The 26,365-nt window shown below is 57.6% G+C and overlaps 4 protein-coding genes across 13 annotated transcripts; 2 read left to right on the top strand and 2 right to left on the bottom strand.

The window, feature by feature from the left end:
- Positions 1-307: 307 nt before the first annotated feature.
- SLC20A1 (solute carrier family 20 member 1) lies at positions 308-9,129 on the top strand. Of its 2 annotated transcripts, none has more exons than XM_051808905.1 (11): positions 308-485; positions 687-1,154; positions 1,247-1,387; positions 1,465-1,550; positions 2,998-3,094; positions 4,677-4,796; positions 6,308-6,556; positions 6,648-7,197; positions 7,452-7,637; positions 7,899-7,983; positions 8,449-9,129. In XM_051808905.1, exons 2-11 carry the CDS (start codon positions 839-841, stop codon positions 8,614-8,616), a joined length of 1,998 nt encoding a protein of 665 aa, XP_051664865.1. In that variant the 5' UTR covers positions 308-485; positions 687-838; the 3' UTR covers positions 8,617-9,129. The 2 variants fall into 2 exon arrangements, with proteins under 2 accessions (XP_051664865.1, XP_051664854.1); XM_051808894.1 differs by having other exon boundaries at positions 308-475.
- Positions 9,130-10,083: 954 nt separating this feature from the next.
- Positions 10,084-18,791, top strand: LOC127480679 (cytosolic purine 5'-nucleotidase-like). 7 transcript variants are annotated; one of them, XM_051809037.1, is made up of 18 exons: positions 10,085-10,234; positions 10,724-10,797; positions 10,886-11,003; positions 11,073-11,168; positions 11,254-11,345; positions 11,434-11,491; positions 11,611-11,704; positions 11,813-11,866; positions 11,967-12,050; positions 12,188-12,229; positions 12,318-12,425; positions 12,586-12,652; positions 12,725-12,895; positions 13,072-13,123; positions 13,212-13,272; positions 13,392-13,568; positions 13,716-13,817; positions 13,915-14,528. In XM_051809037.1, the coding sequence occupies exons 1-18, from the start codon at positions 10,146-10,148 to the stop codon at positions 13,960-13,962; spliced, it is 1,587 nt and encodes a 528-aa protein (XP_051664997.1). In that variant the 5' UTR covers positions 10,085-10,145; the 3' UTR covers positions 13,963-14,528. The 7 variants fall into 7 exon arrangements, with proteins under 7 accessions (XP_051665017.1, XP_051664997.1, XP_051665006.1 ...); XM_051809046.1 differs by having other exon boundaries at positions 11,611-11,671; XM_051809057.1 differs by lacking the exons at positions 13,716-13,817; positions 13,915-14,528 and adding an exon at positions 18,594-18,791 and having other exon boundaries at positions 10,084-10,234.
- Positions 14,753-23,611, bottom strand: CKAP2L (cytoskeleton associated protein 2 like). 3 transcript variants are annotated; one of them, XM_051809013.1, is made up of 10 exons: positions 22,723-23,086; positions 22,598-22,637; positions 22,433-22,499; positions 21,065-21,131; positions 18,731-19,839; positions 18,108-18,300; positions 16,731-16,886; positions 16,373-16,433; positions 15,920-16,067; positions 14,753-15,828 (listed from the first exon to the last, which is right to left on the bottom strand). In XM_051809013.1, exons 1-10 carry the CDS (start codon positions 22,963-22,965, stop codon positions 15,585-15,587), a joined length of 2,328 nt encoding a protein of 775 aa, XP_051664973.1. In that variant the 5' UTR covers positions 22,966-23,086; the 3' UTR covers positions 14,753-15,584. The 3 variants fall into 3 exon arrangements, with proteins under 3 accessions (XP_051664973.1, XP_051664984.1, XP_051664978.1); XM_051809024.1 differs by lacking the exons at positions 22,598-22,637; positions 22,723-23,086 and adding an exon at positions 23,491-23,611; XM_051809018.1 differs by having other exon boundaries at positions 22,598-22,840.
- Positions 23,612-23,719: 108 nt separating this feature from the next.
- On the bottom strand, positions 23,720-26,334 carry LOC127480793 (interleukin-1 beta-like). Its single transcript, XM_051809300.1, has 6 exons — positions 25,863-26,334; positions 25,729-25,777; positions 25,462-25,651; positions 25,185-25,355; positions 24,930-25,075; positions 23,720-24,843 (listed from the first exon to the last, which is right to left on the bottom strand). The coding sequence occupies exons 1-6, from the start codon at positions 25,901-25,903 to the stop codon at positions 24,631-24,633; spliced, it is 810 nt and encodes a 269-aa protein (XP_051665260.1). The 5' UTR covers positions 25,904-26,334; the 3' UTR covers positions 23,720-24,630.
- Positions 26,335-26,365: the final 31 nt, after the last annotated feature.

Below are 26,365 nucleotides of genomic sequence, written 5' to 3' on the forward strand. Positions count from 1 at the left end.
GGCTGTGTGGCGCTGGGCTGTACCGCTGCCGGGCCGGGCTGTGCGGGGTCCGGGCCGGGGCCCCCGCCCCGGGGGCGCCACTGAGCGCGCACGTGGTTCCCGGGCGCGCTGCCCGCGCGGGGGGCAAGGCCAGGCCCGCGCTCTATGCTCGCCGCTGCCCAATGGCGGCACGGCTCCGCCCTCTCCCGCCAACATCGGGCCAATGGGCGACGAGGGCGGTGCCGCGCTCTGGCGAGGGGGCGGGGCGGCGGTCACGTGGGGGGCGGTGTTAAAGCGCGCCGGGCAGTGGGGCCGCGCCAGTCGGGGCAGCGGGGGCGGACGGGGCAGGACGGGACGGGACGGGACGGGACGGGACGGGACGGGATCTGACCTGACCCGACCCAAACCAGCCGATCCGAACGGGACCGGACTCGAGCGGCGGGGCGGCGGCGGCACTGGATCGACACCGACAGCGCGGCCCGGCCTCGCCCAGCCGGTGAGCGGAGGTGACGGGCGGTGGCTGGGCGGGCGCGGGCACACGCGCGCACACGCGCGCACACGCACACGCACCCCCCCCCCACACACACACACACGGCGGCGGGAGGGGGCGGTGGCGCGCGCGGGAGCGGCCCTTACCGGCGGCGGGAAGGTCCGGTATCCGGTACCACCCACCCGCCCCCCACCCCCGATCCCCGTCCTTCCCGCAGGATGAAGAGCGGCGCAGACCATGGCGTGGCACCTAGCCCCCAGCACCCACAGCCGGCGGGCCCGTAGGACGTCGAAGCCCCCCCGTGCCCTATAGCAACCCCCCCTATTTAATTTTATATCTAAGTTATTAACCTATCGCCCTGCACCCACCATGGAACCGACCCCTGCGGTGCCGACCCCCCCCATGGCCGGCTTCCTCTGGATGCTGATCCTGGGCTTCATCATCGCCTTCGTCCTGGCCTTCTCTGTCGGTGCCAACGACGTGGCCAACTCCTTTGGGACCGCCGTGGGCTCGGGGGTGGTGACCCTGCGGCAGGCCTGCATTCTGGCCAGCATCTTCGAGACAGTGGGCTCTGTCCTGCTGGGAGCCAAGGTCAGTGAGACCATCAGGAAGGGGCTGATTGATGTGGAGATGTACAATTCCACCCAGGAGCTGCTGATGGCAGGTTCGATCAGCGCCATGTTTGGTAAGGAACAGGGGTGTCACAATGGGGGGGGGCAGTGTGCCCCAGGGTGCCTCGGTGTTGGCTTTCTTACTAGGCTTCTCCTCCTTCTCCAGGATCTGCTGTGTGGCAGCTGATAGCTTCATTCTTGAAGCTTCCCATTTCTGGTACCCACTGCATCGTTGGAGCGACCATTGGCTTCTCACTGGTGGCCCAAGGGCAAGAAGGTGTCAAGTGGTCTGAGCTGCTGAAGATTGGTAAGTCCACCCTAGCATGGCCTCCCTGGGCTTCCCTGTCCAGCAGCATGATGCTAATCGTGCCTCTCCTTTCCTAGTGTTGTCCTGGTTCATCTCACCCCTTCTTTCGGGCATCATGTCTGCTATTCTGTTCTTCCTCGTCCAGAGGTTCATCCTCTGTAAGGTAAGGTTGTCTGCCCCATATTCTGACACTTTGGGGCTTTTGGCTGTTCCTGATGGACTCATTGATTGGCTTATGGTCACCGGAGTTTCTCTAGGCACGTCCTGGAGTCTGTGTGTTGGCACCAGGGGAGCCCTTTGGGAGCTGAAGTGGTGGGAAAAGGGGACCTGTGGCCACTCCACACAGCAGAACTGGAGGGTGCAGTGGCATCACCTTCCCTCCTCTGAAATAAGGGAATTGTCTTGCTTGGCCTAAGCAGGAACAGTCCCATTTCGCAGTAGTGAAGTAGCCCAGAACGGATAAGGTCAGAACTACTAGCTGGGCTTTTCCAAAATCTTGGTACAAGGCTGGACCTGCCCTTGGGACAGGCTGCAGGTGAATGCAGTGACCCACAGCCTTGGCTTTCCTCAGCTGGGAGGGACAGAATTGTCCCTGGGGCTGAGGAAAGCACATTTCTTCCAGCTGAGGAAGGTGAGGGGCGCTCAGGCTGGCTCCAGGGACACATTTCCACTGTGGGGAGTGTCGAAAACCCAGGAAGAGGGATTGGACATGCAAAGTATTTGAAAAGAAGGTGACAGCCTTAGACATCATCTTTTTGAGTACAGGATGCTGTCAGCCCAGAGCAGAGGTGTCCTACTAGCTATGCAGAGAACTCCAGCATTTTCTTTTGTATATCTGAGGTTAAATTCCTTCAAGTTTTAGTTCTAATGATTTCTCGTTCAAGAGATGTTAAGATCTTATCACTGGCAGCCCTTTCAAACTGCTCAGCGTCACTACTGTCACAGTAATCTTGTGTAACCAGCCTCCCAAAGCAGGGCTGGCCTTGTCACGCTCCATTCTGGTGCTGAACAGTCCGGTTGCTCTGCGCTGCTTGGCATTCAGGAAGGTTCAGTGTGTTTTTTCTGATACCAGACCCTGACTGCTGGGCAGCAGCATGGATTAAATGCTCCTGCTGCTGGTGCAAGAGGCTCACAGCGCAGGTATGTGGTCAAATAAGCTGCTTTGTGAGTAATGGACTTTTTATTTTGTCCAAGTCAGCTGGAAAGAGGTAAAAGCTTTGAAAGTGCCTGGGGAATTAAAAGGAAAACATAGGTGGAGGTGGCAAGCTGGGGAGCCAGGGGAAGGGTTCGGGAGCCAGGAAGAGATGAGATGCTCTAGGTTTGGAAGTACTGGGACCCTCAGCAGGGCCTGCCCTGGCTCCCTGGGGAGCCTTGTGGGACTCACAGTATTCTGCCACCTCCTGCCCTCCCAGCTGGTGGAGGGTCTGGCTGTGTGTTGTTCCCTAAAGACTGTTGGGAGCTCTGGCTCCTGGCAGAACATGCAGGAGCTGCCATCGGCAGGTGACAGAGGGCACAAACCCCTTCTGGAAAGGGTCTGATGCTGGGCTGCTCCTTGGCTGCTGCACAGCCCCCTGGTCTGCCTCTCCACAGCACTGATCTGTGTTTTCCAGGCAGATCCTGTTCCCAATGGCCTGCGAGCTTTGCCCGTCTTCTATGCCTGCACTGTGGGGATCAACCTCTTCTCCATCATGTACACTGGGGCGCCCTGTAAGTACACAGCAGAATACTTGAACCTGAATTTTTGAAATTCTTTCTAAAGCCTCCATTAAATGCACGATTTACCCCTTTTTTGCTTTACAGGGCTGAGATCTCCTAGAAGGCGGCTGGCCTGTGCCAATTACAGAAGGCGGCAGGCTGGCCTGCGCTGTCTGGGCTAGGTAGTTGCCCAACCAAAGAGACCTGCTCAAACTAAACTCCTCCAGACATTTCTCCTTAGACTTCCCAGGACTGGCTTATAATATGACTTCCCCTTCCCTTCTCTTACCTGTGCTAAAGCTCAGGTACCTGGCGGCTGCTGAAGAGACTCTTCGGGCTGCTGCTGGTGGGGCTAGGAGCAGGGATGGGGGCTGCATCTCCTCATTCACCTGGTCCCTAAAAACAAGCTAATTATTCCTGGCAAGAAGAGGTGGCTCCTGTGCTGAGGAGTCTTGGCTTCAGTTGGAAAAGCCAAACTAAGATGCTGTTTGGCTGTTGTGTAGGGGACAGGTCACAAGCAGGACTAGGAGAGGGCTCAGCAGGGACAGGCAGATTTGCCATGGAGCTGGGGACTCCATTACCTCTGTTGTCTGTGGGGGTGACTCGACATGAGCTGTTTTTGGTGTGAGTGTGGGTTTCCTGTTGTGGAGGAGCTGCTGGAGGTGGGATGTGGGCAGTTGGTGCTGGCTCTGGTAGGGTTTGGTCTGTAAACAGTGACTGGAAAAATTTTTGGAGGGATGTCAGCTTCCCCTTCTCCAGGCTCTCCAGCATGGGGGAGAGGGCAGGGCTGCAATGGTGCTGGGGGCACTGTAGCTGCTCCAGAATCACTTAATCATTTGGCATCCTCAAGGTGGATTCATGTTTATCCTGAGCCCTTAAATGCTGGGCAAGCTCTGGGTCTCTTAAGCACAGGGTTTGCAGGAAGCCCTGTGCGTGGGTGAGGTGGCTGGGAGTGCTAGGGTTCCTTAGGAGCAGTAAGTCACTGCCTGCAGAAAAAAACTTTACGGTTTGGGTGGTCACAAGCACCTGATGCCCTGACCAGGGCCACACGATGCCAACCCTCTGCTCAAAGTCAGGCTGCCTGTGAGAATGCTCCTAACTGGGTCACGTATCACCTCAGATGCCATGAAACTTAAATCCCCGGTGACTCCTGGAGCAGGAGAGCTGCCTTCCCTGGCATCCAGAGGGGTCAGTGGGCTCCAGTGGGAGTAGCCTAGGCCTCTGTGTCCTCTGCGGAGTGGGGAAGTGGCACCGGTGCTGCAGCAGCTGCACTGGGAGGCGTGTTTTTTTCTTTGACATTGCAGCAAGTGAGGAGACCAGGGCTGTGTGGAGCCCAGGGCATGCACTGCTCCCCACGGGGTTTGGCTGGGGAAAGGAGTTGTGTGTGGGTCAGCAGCTGATGGGGATGTGACCTGGGGGACTGCTGGGTCAGTGCAGTCAGCAGTGCCTTCCCAGCAGCGTTTCTCCCTGGCAGGTGGATTAGCTGGCAGGGCTGTTGCAGGTGATGGAGTCCCTGTGCCTGGGAAAAGCAAAGTCGTATGTTGAGGAGCATTTTGCCCAGAGGTTTTCAAAGATCCGTTGTTTTATTTCCTAGTGCTGGGCTTTGACAAACTTCCTCTGTGGGGTATCCTCCTAATTTCGGCGGGCAGTGCTGTTGTCTGTGCTCTCGTCGTCTGGTTCTTTGTATGTCCGAGAATGAAGAAGAAAATCGACCGTAAGTACTGCATCCCTCTGCAATCCTTGGGGAAGGGCATGCTCTGGCTAGCTGACTTCTCTTTCCAGCAGCAGATCCCATTAGCTGTGGGGCTGTTATTAGCAGGATCCTCATCTTTGCTCAGGGATTAACCTGCTCTGAGTCACTGGGGCACTTGCCATGCTGGACCCTGCCTGCTCCCAACCCAGGCACCCCAAAACACCCTCAGAGTAGCCATTGTGCTGCTGATCTGTGTCTGGGACCAATTTATCTGCGGGGTGATCTGTCCTTGAGCTGTGGGAAGTGTCATAAAGCTGGTGCCACTTTAATAGAGGACAGAGAAGGCAGGAGACAACGTGTCCGTAACCTTTAATCCTCTCATACATGCAGAGCAATCCTTGGCCCGGCCGATGCAGATCACAAGTTTAAAGCTGATGAAATTCCCTGTAGCAAAAAAACCCAAGCCACTCTATTGAAAGGCATCCAAAGGAGCAGCCTCGAGCTCTGCCTCCTGAGCAGCGGCGTGTGGTCCTGAATATCAATAGTATGTGCAGGCTGGGGCCTCCGGAGCTGGCGATGAGGGGATAACCTAACCGGTGTCCTTGTCATGCTGGTGTAATTAGGGTGTGACTAACAGCTTTATGGCTGCTCTTGACAATCTTCCAGCTGTTCAGCTTAACTCCTGCCTGCAAGGCAAGGCAGTCTCTGCTGCCTGCCAGACAGGCTCCCTGCCTGCCCACAGCATCCCTGAGAGGAAGTGGGCATGCAGAGGGAGACAGCTCTGCAGGGACTGAATTCCAGGATGAGGGGTTTGATGCCACAGCCCAGCCCTTGAGGCAAACAAAGTGACTGGGAAATGGTCATGTTTGTGACAAGGAGGTGGTTTTAGTTGTTGTCTGAAGGAGCTGACCTCATGTTTTCACCTGGAGAAAACATGCTTTTCCCGGTAGAGTGGGAGGAACAGCCTCAGCTTCAGGGCTGAGCACTGCTGGTTTGCCTCCGGGGGGGGGGAGGAGGGGGCAGGAAAACAGGCTGCCTTTGAGAGGTGGAGACCGGCTCCTGTTTGGGTTTGTCACCCACCAGTGGGAGCTGGAGAGGAGCCCAGGCTGGAGCTGCCAGGCTGGCAGAGGAGCTGGGCTCTTCTGGGCAGCTTCTGTCAGCTTCAGGGGTCACAGCCGCTCCAGAAGTGGGTCCAGAGCATCCCACTGCGGCTCATGGGGATGGGACAAACATGGCCCAAAGAGGAACCTCTGCCCTAGACATTACCGGCATAAATGCCCCATAATGGTGTTTACCACACCCCGTGTGGGTGGGGGGGGTCTAAAAATAGGGGATGAGCTGGCTTAGATGGTTTGGCTGTTGTGCCTGGGACAAGGTGTGACTGCCCAGCAGCTTCCAAAGTTCAGGATGGGAGGGGGAGTTGTTAATTTTATTTGGCTGCCATAAATCTGAGTGGTGAGGGGTGTGGGCTTGCTGCTGGTGCTGGGCTCAGTGATGGGAAGGAGTTTCATGGCAGCTGCCCCTCTTCACAGGAGAGATCAAATCGAGTCCGTCTGAAAGCCCCTTGATGGAGAAGAACGTTGGCCCAAAGGAGGAGCAAGAGGAGGCCAAGGTGCCCCTGGGCGATGCCAAGGGCCCTGTTGCTGATGTGGGGTCGGCCATGCCCACCCGGGCAGCGGTGGAGGAGAGGATGGTCTCCTTCAACCTGGGGGAGCTGGAGGAGGCCCCAGAGCAGGAGAGGCTTCCCAGCCTCGACCTGAAGGAGACAAGCATTGACAGTGGTGAGTAGTGGGGGGTGATATGAGTGGCGGGACTCCCCCCACCCTAGGCACCCCTGGGTGTTAACCCCCCACCTGTTGTCCCCCCCGGCAGGAGCTGTGCGGCTGCCCAATGGCAACCTGGTCCACCTGAGCCAGGCAGTGGGCCACCAGCTGGGCTCAGGTGGGCAGTACCAGTACCACACCGTGCACAAGGACTCTGGCCTCTACAAGGAGCTGCTGCACAAACTACACCTGGCCAAGATGGGGGACTGCATGGGAGACTCGGGGGACAAGCCCCTGCGGCGCAATAACAGCTACACCTCCTACACCATGGCCATCTGCGGCATGCCCCTGGACTCGCTGCGTGCCAGGGATGGCGAGGAGGGGGAGAGGCTGAGCTGGTCTGTGGTGGACACTAAGAAGAGAGTCCGCATGGACAGCTACACCAGCTACTGCAATGCAGTGGCAGACACCCACCCAGCTGTAGATGTGGACCTGAACACGGCCCAGGCAGAGCTGGGTGTCAGTGACCGCAAAGGCAGCAGCAGCTCTCTGGAAGAGTGGCACGACCAGGACAAGCCTGAGGTGTCCCTGCTCTTCCAGTTCCTGCAGATCCTCACGGCCTGCTTTGGCTCCTTTGCTCATGGTGGCAATGATGTCAGGTCAGTGGGGTCAGCGGGAGCTGAGGGGGCTGCTGGCTGGGGCTAGTGCCCACAGAATCATGGAATCGGAATGGTTTGGGTTGGAAGGGAGCTTAAAGATGATCTTGTTTCAACCCCCCTGCCATGGGCAGGGACACCTTCCACTAGACCAGGTTGATCCAAGCCCTGTCCAGCCTGACCTTGAACACTTCCAGGGATATTCTGTCTTGCAGACAGCCTCTGTCCCTCTAGACCAGATCCTCTTTCTCTTCCAGCAATGCCATAGGGCCCCTGGTCGCACTCTACCTGGTCTATCAGACGGGCGATGTGGCTACCAAGGTGGCAACTCCCATCTGGCTGCTGCTCTATGGGGGTGCGGGGATTTGCATCGGCTTATGGGTCTGGGGAAGGAGAGTCATCCAGACAATGGGGAAGGACCTGACTCCCATCACACCATCCAGGTAAGGGGTGCCATGAAGCAGAGGGGAGGCTCCAGGCAGCCTGAGAGCTGCATCCTGTTCTCTGCATCCCTTCTCTGAGGGGTTTCAATGGTGAAGCAGGGGCATGTGTGGCTCCGACACCTCCCTGCATCCTGGAAGGGGGTTGGTCTGAGTGTCTGGAGAGCCAAGCCAGGGGCTGACACTGCTGTGCTGCCTTGAGCTGAGCCCACTGGGTGTTTTGGGGTGTCTGGTTCTGTTCTCATCTGCTTTCTGTCCCTGCAGTGGCTTCAGCATCGAACTGGCATCGGCGCTGACAGTGGTGATTGCCTCCAATGTTGGCCTCCCCATCAGCACGACTCACTGCAAGGTAGGGGGGTTGGCAGGGGAGATGGTGCTGGCTCAGTGCGAGCTCAGCGTCCCCGAAACTTAGTGCTCGTAGGGCCAAGCTGTGTGTGGGGTCCCGCTCTGGGCCTCCAGCCACTGTCAGCTCCTGGCTATGCCACTTGCATCTCAATGTGAGGCAGCAGCGGCTGCCTGGGCTGGGGGGGGCATCCCTGGTGCACTTGGAAGGTGATGGGAAAACAAAACGCCTTTCATGGTCCCCTGGGCTCTGCCAAGAGGCCGTGGGAACCCAAGTGCTGCAGGGCCCTGTCCCTAACACCCCTCTGGGGTGGTAGCTCCTTGCCCTGCACTCCCTGCCTGCACTCTGTGAGGTCCCTACAGGCTGGAGCAGGACCCAGGGCTGTGGGGTGCATGTCAGGTGAAGGTGTGCACGTCAGGTGGGTGCAGACCCTCACTGCGGTGCTGAGCCATGCTTTGGCTCCTTTGGCAGGTGGGCTCAGTGGTCTCAGTGGGCTGGCTGCGCTCCAGGAAGGCAGTGGACTGGCGCCTCTTCCGCAACATCTTCATGGCCTGGTTTGTCACCGTCCCCATCTCCGGCCTCATTAGCGCTGCCATCATGGCCGTCTTCAGGTTTGCTGTCCTGAAGGTACCCCTGTGAGGGCACCAGGGCTCCCACTGCTCCTGCTTCCCACTGCTGCCCTGCCTCCAGGAGCCACCGAAGCTGCCTGCTGTGGGGTGGGGCTCCCCCATGTCTGCCTAGTGCTGTCACTGAAGTATCTTTTTTAATATAAAATGTCTTGGCGCTAACATTGTGGGGGGTGCACCACCGTGGCTGTACATGCCCCCAGGTGGCCCCTCTGCTCCGCTGTAGCTGTAGATTAGCAGTTACCGCGGGCCACTTTTTCACTTCTAATGACTTTAATGAAGATCCTCCGGCAGTGATTCCTTGGGGGAAGGATGTAGGTTGGTCCTTGCCCTCCGTGTGAGGGGAGGGCTGGGGGGTGGTGGGGCACCCCCCTCACAGGCTGTGCTGTGTTCAGCTTTGCCTCCATTGCTGTAGTGGTGCAGACACCATCGTGCTCGGGGACGCCATCCTGCGCGGGGGTCCTGGGGGCTGCCCTTTGGCCCCATCACTGCTGCTACCTCGGACTCAATAAAGATTTCCTTCGTATGCCAGCAGTGCCTGTGGTTCTGGGGAGTGAGGGTGCTGGGGTGGCTGCTGCCTCATGGCCCTGCCTGCCTTGGCCTCGTGCCCCCGGAGCGAACTGGGAACGATGATAAGAGCCCCACGTGCCCTCTGTGTCATGAGATGGGCTGTAAACAGCCTCGGGGGGGAGGGGGTTATCGGGGCCCAACACCTGGGGCAGTTCCTGTCCCTGTCACCAGCCCCGTGGTGTGCATGTGCCCCCTCCTCAGCCCGGGGCAACGACTGCTCCAACGCCCTCCTACATGTGCCCGGGGATGCTCCCTCCTGCCTGGGTCAAGGCCGGTCCCGGGGATCCGCGTCAGCAGCCCCGGCGTGTCGCAAGAAGTGGGGTGAAAAGGCGGGTGGTGCTGAGGGATGGGGATGGGTCCGTGGGGGACGCACGTGGGGTTCGGGAGGTGCCTTATGTGCTGCGTGGGGACGCGAGCCACGAAGCCCCACGGACCGGGGGTCGTTTTGTCCCAGGGGACGTGGGTGTTCCCTGCTGTCCCGACCCCCCGGTGTGAGGCCGGGGCGCCCCTCGCGCCGGCCCCGCTCCCGCCCTCTGACGGGGCCGCGGCGTCCATCGGGGCGGCCTCGGGGCGGCAGCGGGGCCGGTCCCTGACCCCGGTTAATGATTCGCCGCCGGTCGCTCCCCTCTGCCAGTGGCGTCTCTGAGCAAACACTGGCCCTGGGCTCCGAGAGCTGCGGGCCGGGGGGGCGGCGGGAGCAGCGCTGGGGGACACTGCTGGGGAGGGGGAGCCCCGTTTAAGGGGTGCGGGGGGCACTGCCCTGTGTGCGGGGGCGCGCGTGGGGAGGTGTCACTGCCCCAGGGAGGGGGCATGGCAGAGTCACCGCCCCATTTGGGGTCACCACTCCGGGGTGCCCCGGGTTCGTCCCGGCTGTGCTGCCCGGGGGGGCCGGGCCGGGGGCCGGGGCGGGGCGGTCCCGCGGGGCCCCCTTAAAGCGGCGGCGGCCGCGGGCGGTGGCCGGAGGCGGTGGCGATGGGCAGCGAGGGGGAGCGAGGCCCGGCGGCGGCCCCGAGCCCGGGGCAGGGCGACCCGCGGGCGCTGCGGAGGGACTGCCAGCACCGGTGGGCGGGAGGGGGCTGGGGGAGCGGGGGGCTGGGGGTGCAGCAGCACTTGAGGCTCCTTGGAGAGAGTTGGGAGGGGACAAGTTGGGAGGGCACATGGAGGGGGGGAGGCAAGACCCAAGGGAAGGGCACTGGGGTTCAGGTACGGGAGAGGAATCTTGGGGGGAGTCAGGAAGGGAGCGGAGCCCCTGGGGGTCACCCCACGTAGACATATCAGGTGTGGGGGCAGGCCAAAACAGGGGCCCACAGTCCCCCTCCCACGCATCCCCCTTCCTGCCCCCCCCAGCTTCATTTCCATCTCAAAAGCCCATTTTTCTGCTCCAATAACTCGCTATGGGGCCCTTGAGCTGGGGCAGGCACACGACCCTCACAGAGCACTGACCAGGGACCAGGATGGGGGAACACATCCCCATCCCCTCCTTTGTGCCATCCCCAGCCCTAAACACCCCCTCTTCCCCATAACTCCTCCCCCCACCCGATTACCCCCAGGATCTTTGTCAACCGGAGCCTGGCGCTGGAGAAGATCAAGTGCTTTGGCTTTGACATGGACTACACCTTGGCCAGTGCGTTTTTGGGGAACCTAAGACAGGGTGGGGCAGTGGTGGGACCCCCCCCCAAGGCCCTGTCCACATCCCTTCTGACTCCCTACAGTGTACAAGTCCCCTGACTACGAGGAGCTGGCTTTTGCCCTGTTGCTGGAGCACCTTGTCGCCATTGGGTACCCCCCCGAGATCCTTGCCTACAAGTATGACCCCACGTTCCCCACTCGGTGAGTTTGGGGAGGGGGTCCGGGGGAAGAGGGGTGAGATCCCCACCCATTGACAGCTGTGTGTTGCAGGGGGCTGGTGTTCGATGCCCTGTATGGGAATCTGTTGAAGGTGGATTCCCATGGGAACCTGCTAGTCTGTGCCCATGGCTTCCGCTTCCTCAAGGGGTGAGTTTGGAAATCCCCCGCCTCAGGGGCAGGGGGGAGCAGAGGGACCCTTGGAGTGGGGTGCAGCTCCGTGCTCCCTCCCCAGAGCCGAAATCCTCCACTATTACCCCAATAAGTTTATCCAGCGGGATGACATGAAGCGCTTCCACATCCTCAACACGCTCTTCAACCTCACGGGTGAGAGACAACCCGTCTCCCTCACGCCCCCACCACCTTGGGGTGCTGTCCTGTCCTGCACCCCCTCTCACATATCCCTCCCACACAGAGGCCCACCTCTATGCCTGTCTTGTGGACTTCTTCACCAACTGCTCCAGATACGTAAAGTAAGAGGGAGGTGATGGGTGGGGGCTTGCTGGTGGATCAGATGGCGGGGGGTAATCTTGCAGAGGAGCTTTGCTTGGCAGGGCAGCCCCTTCACCCCCTCCATTCCTGATTGTTGCAGCTGTGATACCGGCTACAAACACGGGAACCTCTTCATGTCCTTCCGCAGCATGTTCCAGGATGTGCGTGAGGCCATGGACCACGTCCACCTCTCTGTGGGTGCAGTGGGCAGGGGGCTGGTGGGAGGGGGGTTATGGGAGTGCTGGAGATTCCCCACAAACACCCTGGGAGGTTTTGGCCAGCCCCCTCCCTTCACTCTGTAGGGCTGTCTGAAGGAGAAGACGCTGGAGAACCTGGAGAAATACGTGGTGAAAGACGTATGTGCAGACCCTCATGGACCCCTCACTACCCTGCTCCCCTTTGCCAGTTCCCCTTGGTCCCCCCAAGCCCACTCCATGATGATTTGTCCCTCACCAGCCCCGTGTGCCACTGCTGCTGAGCCGCATGAAGGAGGTGGGGAAGGTCTTCCTGGCCACCAACAGTGACTATACATACACAGATGTGAGTAAGGGGTGTCCATGTGCTCCCCCTGCCAGGTCCAGCTTGCCCTTGATGGGGGTGGCAGAGGGGAGGGTGTCAAAGCGCAGTCAGTGTCTGCCTTCCCTGGGGATGGGTGACAGTGCTGGATGTCCTTGCAGGCCATCATGTCCTACCTGTTTGACTTCAGAGATGGGGACAAGGTGAGTCTCCCCCCAGTGTGGGCAGAGTGGGGGGCTCAGGGTGCCATCAGCAACCTCTTGCTGACCCTCCCCTCCCTGGCATCCACAGGCGGACACCCCGCAGCGCCCCTGGAGGTCTTATTTTGACCTGATTGTGGTGGACACCCGCAAGCCCCTCTTCTTCGCTGAGGGCACCGTCCTGCGCCAAGTCGACACGGTGGGGACCCCTCCCCCGTTGTGGGGCCAGTTGGGGCAGTGGGCACTATTTGAGCACTATGGGGGCTCCTGTGGGCAGAGCAGGGTAGATTCACCATTGGGTGGGCACCAAGTGGACGCAGATAACGGTGTTCCTATCCCAGAGTCCTCTTGTCCCGTAGGACACAGGGAAGCTGCGCATTGGGACGTACACCGGCCCCCTCCAGCACTGCACCGTCTACTCTGGCGGTAAGTGCCAGGCCAGGCTCCAGTCAGGGGGGGACATGCCCATGCCCCTGCCCTGACCCTTGGCTGTCACAGGCTCCTCAGATGTGGTGTGTGACCTCCTGGGCGTGAAAGGCAAAGACATCCTTTACATGGGGGACCACATCTTCGGGGACATCCTCAAGTCCAAGAAGCGGCAGGGTTGGCGCACCTTCCTGGTGGTGCCTGAGCTGGCCCGTGAGCTGCAGGTCTGGACAGAGAAGAGCGGTGAGCAATGCCTGGCTGGGGACACGGACCCTGCCCTGCTGGTGGATGTGGCCTGGAGCCTCCTATACCTCTCGATGGCAAAACCGCCCCAGCGGGCTGTGCCCTGACCCTCTGGGTCAGTCATGCTGGGCAGTGGGGGATGTTCCTGCACTGAGCCAGCCACGTTGACCTTGCAGAGCTGTTTGAGGAGCTGCGGAGCCTCGATCTCTTCCTGGCCGAGCTGTACCAGTGAGTTGGGTGAGGGGAGTAGGGAGGGGTGGGAACACCTGTGGGGGATCTCCCAGGTGAGCCTCCAGCCGGATCTGTCCTGTTCCAGGCACTTGGACAGTGGCAGCAGCGAGCGCCCAGACATTAGCTCCATCAAGCGTCGGATCCAGGTGACACTCAGGACACCATCCCAGCTGGCACACAACTCAGTCCCACTCCCCTCCAACGACTTCCCCCTTGGGCACCCCGGGGGGCATTGGGTGCCCTGACTGTCTTGCTGCACCCCTAGAAAGTCACACATGAGATGGACATGTGCTACGGGAAGATGGGCAGCCTCTTCCGCTGCGGCTCACGCCAGACGCTCTTCGCCAACCAGTTGATGCGCTACGCAGACCTCTATGCCGCCTCCTTCATCAACTTCCTCTACTACCCCTTCAGCTACCTCTTCCGGGCACCCCCTGTCCTGGTACGCAGCCCCCAACCCCCCCTGCTCACCTACTATGCCTCAGTTTCCCTCTCTACCTGAGGGGGTCATGGGGCTGATGGAAGCATTGGGTGGGCACCCAACCCAGCCTGTGCTAGACTCTCTCTGGGAGCCTTGTCCCCCCCGCAGATGGCACATGAGTCAACAGTGGAGCACACTCGGCTGGACTCGGGGGAGGTTGGCACAGCCCTGCCCCCCTGGCTGGCCCGGCATAGCCACCCTGGCCAGCAGGTGGGTGGCAGGGAACAGAGAGGCAGAAGGACATGGGTGTCCTGCCACGCTGATGCCCGTGAGGTCCTGTGCCCACTGAGCCCTCTCATTGTCTCAGGTCCCCCAAGACTCCAGCGGGGAGGAGGAGGATGATGGAGAAGCCTGAGCCCACCCCAGCACTAATGGCTGCTGCTCTGGCAGGTGCCAGCCCTACAGGAGGGCATTTGATGGCCCTGGACCACTTGCACTGCCAGACCAAAGCCACCCATGGTCAGCTGCCACCTTTGATGGCCACAGGATGATTGGTGGCCCTGCCCATGGCCCCCATCACACCTGTCCTTAGGCTGTGGGGCCCTTCTCTCGACTGTGCCTGGAGCCAGGAGAGGGCCCCCCCAATTCTGCTGGCTGCCCTGTGCCCCCACTTTAACTAACATCCTTCCTGCCAGCTCAATGGCAGTCTGGGGCCACCCAATGCCAGGGTGAGCGGGTAGTGTTGCTGCTCCGGTATCACTGGAGGCCCGCTGCACCAGTCAGGGCCCCTGCAGCTCCTGTCCCTCCAGCCTCTCCACTGTGGCCCTGGGTGCAGGGGGAGGCTCCGGAGGTGACAGCTGCTCTGTGGGAACTCCTTTCACCTGCTGTTCCCCTCTTCTGTTTGCTACCCTTTTCTATTTATAAAAGATACTCAAACTCCTGGCACCACAGAGACATAAAATTGGCTGTTTTAAAGGAAAACTGCTTTGTCCCTGCACCTGGGAGGTGGGGGCAAAGGGCAATTCCCAGCAGCTGGGACAAGCACGAGCCCCTGGGCAGAAGGTGGCAGCCCCGGGTCACCTCTCCTCTGCAGAGGAGGGAGCTAAGCAAGCAGTGCTCCCCAGAGTGGAGCCAAGCCCCATGCCAGAACTCCAGGACACTGCTCCAAGACTTCTTCTGGCATCCAGGACTCAGTAGAGACACTGAGCCAAGACCGGGGGTGGGTGTGTCGGGAGGGAAAGAGGAGGCAAAAGCGTGGGATGGGGTCAGGACCACTGCTTACTGGGGTTGGGCAGGTGACAGTGGGGCTCCCCAAATCCTCTACAGCAGCTGTACAGTCACTGCTTGCAGCAGGGACCCCTTGCCCACCCTAGAGCCAACCCCTTGCCTGGTACCTTGTGCTACTGCCTGCTCCAGCCGCAAGGACAGCACCAGAGGGGCCCCGAGTGCATGTACAGGGCTCATCTGCACTCACTGGCCCATCCTGCACCCCAACCATGCCCAGGAGTTTGGGGGCCTAGCCTGCTGCACCCCAAGGTCCTCTGCACCACTTTGGGTGCTGCTGTCAGCCTGCACAGAAGCTGCTGGAGTGTTGCAGGTCTTCCAGCCCCTCAGGCAGAGCTAGTACTTCTGCCCATGCCTCTGGACCTTGGTCTGCATGTGCCTCTCAGCAGGGACATCCAGATGCTGTCCAGGTATGGCACAAGGCAGCTCCAGAGCAAATCCTTTGGGACGTCACTTCCAAAACACTGAGAGGTGCTTGGAATGTTGCAGTCTGGCTGATACCATCCTACAGCAGGAAAATTAGGCAGAGGAGCTGAGGACAGTCCTGGGGGACGCAGTCTTCTACACTGCTCACTAGGCCACACACATCTCTACTGCAAGTCTTTAATATATTTAAAACAGCACTTAGATATTTCAAACAAGCTTATTCTGTGCCACCTCCCCATGCTTACACCCGAGGGGCAGCAAGAGAAGCCAGTGGAGTGTGTGCAAGGCAGCACAGGGGGCAGGTAGACTGGCTCCACCAGGAACCCCTTAGCAGCTCTCAGGGGTGTATGAACTCAAACCCTCCAGCCCCGTCACCTCTGGCAAAGCCTTGTTTTTCTGGAAGATGAACTGAGTCTCCTCTTCAGCATCCAGGATTTCACTGAGGGATGACACCACAGGGTCATGGTCCTTCAGCATCTCTGGGTAGTGGCTCCCAGCCCGCTCAACCCGCAGCGAGCGCCGCACGGGCGTCAGGAATTTCAATTCCGGGCCTTTCGGGAACTCCCTTCGTCTGTGGAGAGGACAAGAGCCTTGGGTAAACCCTGTGGAGGAGCACTGGCATGGAGGGTGCATGTTGCCAGGACCAGGGGGTTCAGCCTTACCTGGATGCAGATGTGACCCGTAACTTGACTGAGAGAGGTAGGGAGGTCAGGGGCCTCCCCACTGGGCCTGGAGTCGATGCTACGGGCTCCCTCTCACCTGGACAAGGTGTTGTAGGCTCCCAAGGAATGGGTTGCTCAGCCTTTTCCCCTGGCAAGAGAGGAAAAGGGCAATGCAGTTGCAGAGAGTGCCAGCTGGGGAGGAATAACACTGTGGTGTTTCAGACACAGGCCTGGCTGTGGAGGTGTGCCGGGGCCAGGACCCTCCCCAGCCCTGGCAGAGGAACATTGCCCCATTATTGGGATCAGGATTCCAGACTTTCAAAACAATCTCCATCAAAGTCAAGAGGGACATGGGGTGCTGGGACAGACTGCAGAACGTGCTGTTTCCCAGATGGCAGCAGCAGGGAGCCTTGGCTTGCCCACACTCCAGACGGCTCCCCATGTTCAGGTTACCTTCTGATGTATGGCCTGCAGCCTTCAAAATATCAAGAACATCCCTGAGCTCCTGGAGTGGCTGCAGGAAAAGCAGAACATGGGTCAGGGCAGGTCTGGTATGGCAATAGAGACCAGAGTTATAGCTGAATAGGGGGAAAGGCTTCTGCTGCATCACAACAGCAGTGTGATATGTCAGCACCCAGCACAGCTGGGCAAGTGCCCACCCTGCCCATGGAACAGGGACCAGCATCTCTAAAGGGCTTTTTCACCACTTATTAGTGCTGCTAAGCTCATCCCAAAATCCAGCCCCCGGGATCTCAAGGAAGCCCACCCATTCTGAGGCAGGGACCATAGGGAGCTGGTGAGCCCCACGCACCTGAGCGCCTGCGCAGACTGCTGCTCTGTACAGCCCCATCACATCAAAGGGGCCGCTCCGGGCCAGCAGCTTTGCTTGGCAGATCCAGAATTTGGCAAATTTCTCTGCCTGGGGCACAACAGACAGCACTTTTGATAGCTCCTCTGCATGGACACCCTGCAAGGAGAAGGGCAAGGACCTGGTAAAAGGTGTCCACTGCGAGGACAAGGGTATGCACTGGGAGCTGTCAGTACCTGACCGTGCTTCCAGCACTCTTCAGGAAAAAGGTCTCAGGAGTCTGGGTTTACAAGTCTCCTACGTAACAACGGGCTGTCCTCCCTCTATCTTCCCCTTGGATAAATGAGTCTAGTACTCCAAAGAGCTGTTAAGGGATAGACTCCAGTGCTGGCATTATTGGAGCCACTAAATCCTGGAGCAGAGCTAGCAGTCAGTGTTCCCAGCAACAGTCCCCCACCAGAACCATACCTCAGACTGTGACACCAACAGGGATCTACTTCAAGTTGGTTCAATCAGCCTGGGTTTCTGTTGCAGACATTGCTTTTGCAGACTGCACTGCCAGTTTCCAGAACACCGACAGTTACACATGTGAGTCCCACACTGCTTTTGGTTGGGGTAGAGTTAATTTCCTTCCCAGTGGCTGGTATGAGGCTGTGTTTGGGATTTGTGCTGAACACAGTGATGATAAAGATGTTTTTGTTATTGCTGAGCAAGACTTACACAGAACCAAGGCCTTTTCTGTTAATCATACTGCCTCGCTGTGGAGCTCGGGGTGCGTGGGAGATTGGGAAGAGACACAGCTGGGACAGGTGACCCAAACTAACCAAAGGGATATTCCAGACGATATGCTCAGTATATAAAGTGGAGGGACATTTGGAGTGATGTTGTCTGTCTTCCCAAGTCCCCATTATGTGTGACGGGGCCTTGCTCTCCTGGAGGTGGCTGAATCTGCCCATGGGAAGAAGGGAGTAAATTCCTTGTTTCGCTTTGCTTGTGTGCACAGCTTTCACTTTCCCTGTTAAACTGTCTTTATCTCAATCCACAAGTTCTGTAACTTTTACCCTTCCGATTCTCTTTCTGATCCCACTGGTGGGGGAATGAGTGAGTGGCTGCGAGGCGCTTGGCTGCTGGCTGGGGTTAAACCACAACAGTCCCTTTTGATGGGGTACCTCTCCATTTTCCCTGTCAGTGTAGCTCACCATGTGCCTTTGACCTACCCATAACTCCATGAGGACTTTTATCTTCCCTACCCATGTTTCCCTTCTAGCAACTGAATGCTTGCTCCCAACCCCTCTGTGCTGTGAAGGTACATGGTCCACAGCCCCTGGGATGCTCCAGGGGAGGAGGAGCCTGTTCAAGCAGTCTCTTTCCCATTCCCACCTCCTCAACAAAGTTCAGGCACTCAGTTAATATGTTGTCGATCTTCACCAGGCAACGCTGCTCTGGATTCTCTTGCTTCTCTTTCGCCTTGACCTTTCTGCAGGGCGGCTTCACTGCCTGTTTCTGAAGCAGCGTCATTGGTGGCCGCTTGTATTTCTTGCCTTTCGATGCCAACCACTCCTCCAGCTGTTTCCTGTCCAAGGACCAAAGTATCACCTTGGTTACCATCCCAGCAGGCAGCCAGCTCTTGCCAAGATACTGTTTTTTCTATAGAATCCCCTGTTAGCTGACTTCAGCTGCTCAGGAAGAACTGGTACATTTATCCCAAAAACACATCTGAGCTCTAGGCTGGGAAAGGAAAACCCTCACAAGTGTAAGCCTTGAGGCTAAAACAGAATGGCCACACACTCTCCTCCCACTCACTGAATTGGTGGGAGAGGAACTCAGGGCCCCACCCAACATCTTTCCCAACTCTCTCTTTTCCAGGGCAGCAACCTCCCAACAAGCCTTCACTGATAGAGACTTCAGACCCCATTTTCAGCAGGATGGTGCTGGCTCACCCAGTCAAACCCTTATACTCTGCTGTTCCCTGGAAGACCCAGGTGACCAACGTTGCCACTTACTTACGATCCGCAGCTGATGGGACCCTGGGAACACGCCCATACTGCACGATTGCCTTCGGCAGCTCCGGTTTAAGCTGATCTTTTCTACTCCTCAAATTACCCTCAAGTGCATGAGTTTTGGAGCAGTGTGTGCTGGGAGGCTGGTTTGCGTGGTCTATTCCTTGGGATGTTGCTGTGTGTCTGGGACGCACCACATTCATGTCCCTCCTGTCTGTCCCCCCTTTTATCATGGGCCTTGGCCGTGGCATGGTGCCACTTCGGTTCAGGCTGGATTTCAGGTTTGTTGTCCCCTGAGGCCTGCCTGAGGCCAGAGGCTTAGTGGAAGAACTTCTCATTGGGGGAGGTTGAAATTGGTGCTTAAAAACTCCCACTGGAGCTGTGCCAGGTGGCTTTCCCACAGGTTGCCTCACTGTAGTAGTTTTTTCCTGGTTTGTCCCTGTTTTTTTATGTAGCAAATTAGCAGAAGCAGGAAGGTACCTAGGGGGCTGCAATGGCTGAGCTCTGACACTTGTTTTTTGAGACACGCTCTTTGAGCCTGGCAGGATTTTCCTGAATTTATCTAGAACTGGGTCTTTCTTAGCCTGGCGGTTATTAATTTTGTCCTCTGGGCCCACAACGGGCCTTGACATTACAGCTGAGCTTTGCTCGTAAGCCAAGACTCTCTTCTTCCCAAGACTGCTTCCATCAAATTGGAAATCTCTGTTTAGCTCTGGGAGTGTGGAGGCTCGTGGGCTGAGGTTTTCCTTGTGACAGACCAGCCCATCCTGCAGCTCCTCATTCAGGGACCAAGGCGCTCCAGGAGGGGAGTGGTCACTTCCCACACAAAGTGCTGCAGCAGTGACAGTGTCCTGTGCAGACTTCTTCTTCCTTTCTGGATTTAGGTGACCAGAGCCTGGAGGTGGGAGCCTGCCTCTGGTCTGTGCAGAAGCAGGAAGCTTTGTGCTCTTCCCTGGCTGCACTGGATGCACCCCCACTGCTCTCTGGGATGTGTTTGAAGGCTTCTGCTGACTAGCGTGGCCAGTGTGCTGTGTGGATTTGGCACTAAGCTTGCCATCTTCCTGAGCACTCTTCATCACATTTCTGAGAACATCCTTCTTGTTCCTGTCAACCTGGAAAGACAAAGCAGCCCTCAGCTCCAAGGAGAGCTCAGCTTGGTCAGACCCTGAGAGCTGGCCCAGGGAAACAGCCATGCGATGGCCTGTGGTGACAAAGCAGTTGTCAACAGAACAGTAACACAGCACCCACCAGGACACGGGCAAAGGATCGGTCTTCTAAATTGAAACTCCTAACTAAACTAAACTAAGCTCCTCTGAAAAAATAAGTAGTTGACTCGTTGCCAGCTATTTAGCAATCTGTTGAGTGTCCTCATCTGGAGTCAGGAACTCATGACCCTGACTTGAGGATGTGGTTTGCAAAGAAAGTTACTGACCCAAATTGCAGCAAGGATGAAAAATTATTATGACTAAAGCCCACTCTCTTGTGACCCTATAAATAGAGGTCCTGAGTGAGACCCTTTGAGCCCTCCTGGACTGCAGTGGGCTATGACCACTATCTCCCTCTGAATGGGGCCTCTCAGAGCCAGCAAACTCTCACATTTACTATACTTGGAGGATCAGCAAACGAGGATGATGGAGCCTCTCCTCGAGGCTCAACCCCCCACCCACTGAGAAGATGCAAAGGCGGTGACGTGAGTCCTTCACTGAATTTGAGGGGAATTTTTCACAGGTACCTTGTACAGACTCTTTAGGCCTGTGTGCATGTGACTGTGAATATGCTACAGCAAATGTACCATGAAGGTGGGTCTCCTTGGTTCTTAAGTACTTTAGATTTGTAAGTCAATCAGGCCTGTGACTTACTGTTGTGCTACAGTAAATTCTATATGAATCCTTTGCTAAATTGTTTAACTTAACCTATTGATTAAGTGCTGTTAGAACATGTAGGCCTTAACTGTAGGTCAGGTCCTGGCCTCAGATTAGCAAGGGGGTCTGCTCTGAAACTTGTGACTCAACAGATGGGTCTTCCTTATTCCTTTTTATCCTTACCCTTTCCCATCCTTACCCTTCCCTCCTCCGGCCCAACCCCCAAGCTCAACATAGATAATTTTTAGGTTGGTTTTGTTTTAGATTGATTGATTTTAGGTTTAACCATCCAGTAAGTAGTAGACGAACCTTGCCAGTGAACTTTTTTGTGCTTTCACTTTTATATTAAACTTGCTTTTGCCAATACCTTTGATGGTGTTTCTTTAAGCAACCCTAAAACACTCATTTGCAACAGACGACCCTGTTCTGCCCAGACTCACTTCAAGCATGAAAGACTCAAAAGCTTTCTACTTACATGCTTGAGTTTAGAAACTGGTTCTAAGTGTGGATTCAGGTCATTTGTCCGATCCTTTAAAAAGGGTCTGTAAGAGTAAAAAAAGTTATCAGGTTATTTAACAAGTTATTGGGTTATTTAACAACTGATCAGGTTATTTATCAGCCATTGCAGAAAGGCTCAAATATCTAACCCACTGCTGGTTGTTTCAGACACAGGAGCTTAGGAGAAGCTTTCAGAAATCAAAAACCTGTCAAGGAAGTACCACATTCTGTAATTCTTTTTCTTTTGTGAAGCAATAGGAAAGCAAAACAGACCATTAACATCCAAGGTTGTCACAGAACTTCCACAGACAACAAAAGTAACCAAAACGGTTCATGCAGGCTAGAGTCTGGCAGGCAAGGGGTTTGGAGGCTCCTGACTTGTCCTGTGTGCCACAGACAGCCGAGGTCATGCTGCTGCCACGCTGCAGGTCACAGTGGTGCCTTGGAGCGTCCCAGCCAGGGCTCACTGTAGCATGGCCAACCCACGAGCCCCACAACTGCCCGGATACTGGCAGCAAAGCAGGAAGGTGGGACAGCAGCCTACTGTCAGCTACCACAGTCCCATCCTCCTCCTGGAATTGGAGCCCTCTGACAGCAGCCAGCTATGAAGTTCTCCCACTCCTCAGCTCCGGGGCAAGCAGCTCAGCCCTCAGGGAAGGTTAATGCCTGTGCAGGTATTTTTCTGTAAGAAAAGAGCCTGGATAGTGAGGTGATCATCCCAGTTCTACACAAGTGCTATTCTATGTCATAAAGAAAGGTCCTGAATCTTCTCTCCTCATTTCTATTACATCAGTGGTGTTTCCCAGAGCCTGGCACCAGGGATCTGTTTGCTCTTTCTGCTCTCTGATCCTGCTTCTCCCCATATTTTCCTGTCATGCGCACTGAAAATGCCCCTTCCTGATATTAACCTATCCCACAGGCCACTAGAAGCTGCCATTAAAAACCAGTGTCAGATTCCAACCACCCCTTCCTTGAGACCCAATTCTGAAGCTGAGTTGTTGGCAGCAAGGTCTGTTCTGCCAGAGCCAGGAGCTGAGATGAGAAGGTTTCACAGAGACTCATAAAATACCCAGAAGAGATTTCATCAACCATTGGGAAATGCCAGCACTCAAGTTGTTCTTTTGATCCCACTGCCAGTAACTACAGAGCAGTGGTGGGGTGCTGTGGGGGCAGAACCCAGACAGCGGGGCCCTGGCAGGAGCTGGTTCTCTGTATGCAGGTGAGAGAAAGCAGACATCGGCCAGTGGGGAAAAGTCACTTATAACTCAGAAAATCACTGAGCGATTTGGGCCAGAAGGGACTTTTACAGATCATCTAGTCCAAGCCCATCATCCTCTTGACTTACTTTGCACTCAGGCATTTCAGCCTTTCCTTGGCTGCTCGGCAGTTTGGCAGCTGGCTCCTCCGCTGCTCTGCAGAGAGATGACAGGAGATGTGCATGCAGCAACTACCTCAGTCCGTGGAGAAGGAGTACCCACGACAAACGATTTCTGTTACCCTCACACACTACCTTGCACTCCTCTGCCTGGGGAGCCTGGCAGTGCTGTGCCCTGAAATTCCAATGCCCACGATATTGCCCAGAGGCTCATTGGCACTTAAGCTCCCTGACCCTCACAGCGTGGTGCTGCTCAACACCTCAGCTGTGCCAGGCTCAGTCAGTTTGCAGAGGGAAAGGGGAGATGCTGCCCATGACCCCCTTGCAGCTGTGTATCCTGCGGGCCTACACCCAGTGGTGGCCAAGACCTCTTCTAAGACAGGCAACAGGGAAAAATGAAGAGTATCGCAGCAGGGGGACAGAGGATACCTCTGACATCCCCAGTATGGCTGCGGCATTGGGGCAAGAGTCCAGCATCGCCCTGTCCCCAGGGCCCCCCACATTCCTAACACTGTCCCACCCTCACCCCCTATGTGTCCTGGGCTCCGAGGGCATCTCCAGCACCCCCAGCCCTTTGCCCTGAAAGGCTTCCACAAAGCCCCAAAAGCATCGCGGCCCCCCGACAAACCCCCAGCCCTCCCATACTGCCCTCCTCCCAGACCGCGTCCCTGGGCCCGTTTCGTGGGGTACCCCCCACGGGTTGCCGCACCCTCACCCCCCCTAACCACCCCAACCTCCTTCCCAAGGCCCCAGCAGCCCCTCAGGCCGCCCCTGTCTCTCTACCAAGAGGCCCCCACTGGCCTGTCTCTGGCCGCCCCCAGCCCAGCACCTCCCGCACTCCCATCCCACGGCACTCGTGGCCACCCCGCAGGGTCCCCGCGGAGTGTCCCCGTCCCAGAGGGTCCCCAGGTCGCAGGAGCCCAGAGCTCCGCTCCCCGTCACCCCCACAGGGCCCCGCACAGGGAGCGCCCGCAGCCCCCAGCCTCGGCACCCCTCGAACCCGGCCCCGAGACCCCCCGGCCCCTCACCGGCCGCCCCCGCGCGCTCCATCCCGGGCGCTGCGACCACCGACACTTCCACCAACCGCCGCGCCGCGCCCATTGGCCACCGCTTTCTTCAAACCGACCAATAGAGAGAGGGAGCCGGCGGCTGGCGGCGGGGCCGGCAGACAGAGGAGCTGTGATTGGCTGGAGGCGGGCAGGGGGCGAGGACAACGGCCCTCTTTGGCGGCCGAGCCCCCGCGGGCGGGGCCCTGCGATGACACAGGGGTACGCACTGCGACATGTCGTGACACACTGTGCCAGGCCACAGCATGCCACGCCACGGTATGTGAAGCCGTGGCCACGTCTGGCCACGCTACGCTATGCAACGCCATGCAATGCCACGCAATGTCGTGCCGTGCCATGCCATGCTGCGTGATGGCATCACATGATATGGCATGGTGTGGTGTGAAATTGTGTGACACGGCACACCATACCATACTATGTGATGGCATACCATGCCATGTAATGCCACGCCATGCCTCTTGCTGTCCTGCTGCACTGTGGCCCACTGTGCCATGCCTTAGCAGTGAGCCAGGGTAGTGGCAGCAGCTGGAGCAGAAGTGACAGCCCTGGGTGGCTGCCAGGATTTGCGTGTGACTTCCACCTGTGGGATGCCCACCCCAGTTACTCCCCAGCTGTGTGGTGGGCATGGGGACAAGGAGGTGGAGGATCCTGCATGGGTCTGGCCAAATCAGGGTGGTCCCTGGGCTGTGGGGTTGCCCCCTACCCCCTGGGCTTTCACTCAGGCTTGGAGAGTGCCCAAAAGCAGCCAAAGCAGTAGGATTTTCCCGTCTGTAACCCCCGTGAGAGCAATGAGCTGAGCAATTCAGCCCTGGAAAACCTTTTATTTCCACTTCCATCTCTACAAACACCAGCGTTCCAGATAACAATAAAACACATACAAGTTAAATGCAGCAATAAATAAGGGAGCACAAAAAATAAATATAAAAGCACTGGCCAGACACAATAAGTAAATAAATAAGGATTGGGGTGTCTTGAGCCCATGGGGCCCAGAGCTACTATTTCATCTGAAGTAGATGGTGAGAGGGGTCCCATCCCAGGGGGTTGTACTCAGTACATACAGCCTGAAAACCGGTGACTGCCGGTTGGGTTGGTGTGGGGTCTTCAGCGCCCGCTCAGCTCGTAGGTAGCAATGTTCACTTGGTCAGGAGCGTTGGTGATACCCACAGGCTGGCGGGGCTGCAGGGATGTGCAGATGAACCAGCCAGGGAAGGCAGCGGACTCAAAGCGGGTAGTCCCCTCGGCCGGGCTGTCCAGACGGTAGAAGATGAAGCGGGTCAGCTCCACGGTCTCAATATCCCTCCTGACATCAGCTTCCTACAGCCGGTGGGGTGAAACAGGGGTCAGAGTGGAATGGAGCCTCCAGCCCCATGAAGGATGGACTGGCAGGACCCCACGCTCACCTCCAGCTGCAGCACGGGCTTGGCGCCACTCATCACACACGACATATAGAGCTGGTAGCCCTTGATACCCAAGGCCACAGGCACCCGCCCAGCCCCTGGGCTGCCCTGCGATGACCGGGGACGGTACAGAGCGATGTTGAGCTTCACTGCAGAGAGAAGGGACGGGTTAATGGGTGGTTCCAGTGCTGTCGAGTGGCTCCCACGTGGTCCTGGGGTGGGGGACAGGGACATTGGGATGGGATTGTGTCCCCTCACCTTTCCGTCCGGCAGAGGGTCCCTGCAGGTGCAGGGCCACCAGCTGGGTTGGCGACTCCAGCACAAAACACTTGTGGTCAATGTCCAGGATGTCAAAGGACTGGGAGCGGGTGTAGCGGAAGACGGGTGCCCCAGCATAACTGCCCGTTATGTGCTGGAAGGAGATGGGCTCTGTGGGGAGGGAGACAGTCAGGGGGATGCTGATGCTTCCAGGTTCGAGAGCATTCCCCAAGAGCATCCCCCGGCTGGGGCAACACCCCTGACATTACCCCCATACCGAAAAGATCATCCAAGAAGTTGCCAAGGTCACTGTCAGCAAAGTCCTTGTGCGCTGGTTGCTTTAGGAACTTGGTCACAGCAACCACCAGGACAGCAGCCTGGCGAAAGGTCCTGGCAGGGTGTCCCTTGGTCACTGTCACTTGGATGCCTACCCTGGGTGATGTCACCTCCAAGTCCAGTCGGGGTTTCTGGGGAGAAAAGGGAAGGGTGAGTGCCAGGCTTCCCCACCACACGGATCTCACTACTCCCACTGCCCCAGTGTTACCTTCTGCAGGCAGAGGCAGTCGGGGCCATAAAACATCTCCTCATTTAGGCTGAAAGGCAAAGGGAGATGGTGAAGTCAGGGCCACCAGTGCAGGATCATGTCCCCAAAGTCCTCTCTGGCATGGCCATGCTTACCTGCTATTCTCCAGTGTGTCCAAATCAGGGACGAATGCCATCGCCGCCACTGACTGCAGAGTCCTGGGCAGAGACTTGACAGTACCTGGGAAGTGTATGGCACTTGGCTTCGGGCTCCTGCCTGCCCCACTCTCTGAGCCTGGCTCTAGCGTGGCCGGTTTTCAAGAGCCTCTGGAAGGAAGCGCCGTCAGAACGGGATTTCCAGCTGTCGCAATGCCCGGTTTTGCCCAGTTCCTCCTTCTAGACTGGTAGAGCTGTGGGGGTTGGCTGCCCCCAGCAGTGCACTGGGGAGGCTGAGTGTGGGGCAGAGCAGGGGATGCTCCAGAATTGGAGTGTGGGGCAGAGTGAGGGGATACTTTGGAGCTGGGGTGTGGGGCAGAGCATGAGGATGCTCCAAGGCCAGTGTGTGGGGCAGAGGGCAGAGAGGATGTTTGGGATCGATGTGTGGGACCAGTGACCGTGTGCCAGCCCCAGCCCCGCCCAGCAGGGCTGTGATGACACCC

Source organism: Manacus candei, unplaced genomic scaffold, assembly GCF_025592945.1.
Source record: "Manacus candei isolate 608988 ecotype Guabito, Panama unplaced genomic scaffold, ASM2559294v1 h1tg000006l, whole genome shotgun sequence".
In the NCBI taxonomy this organism is placed as follows: domain Eukaryota; kingdom Metazoa; phylum Chordata; class Aves; order Passeriformes; family Pipridae; genus Manacus; species Manacus candei.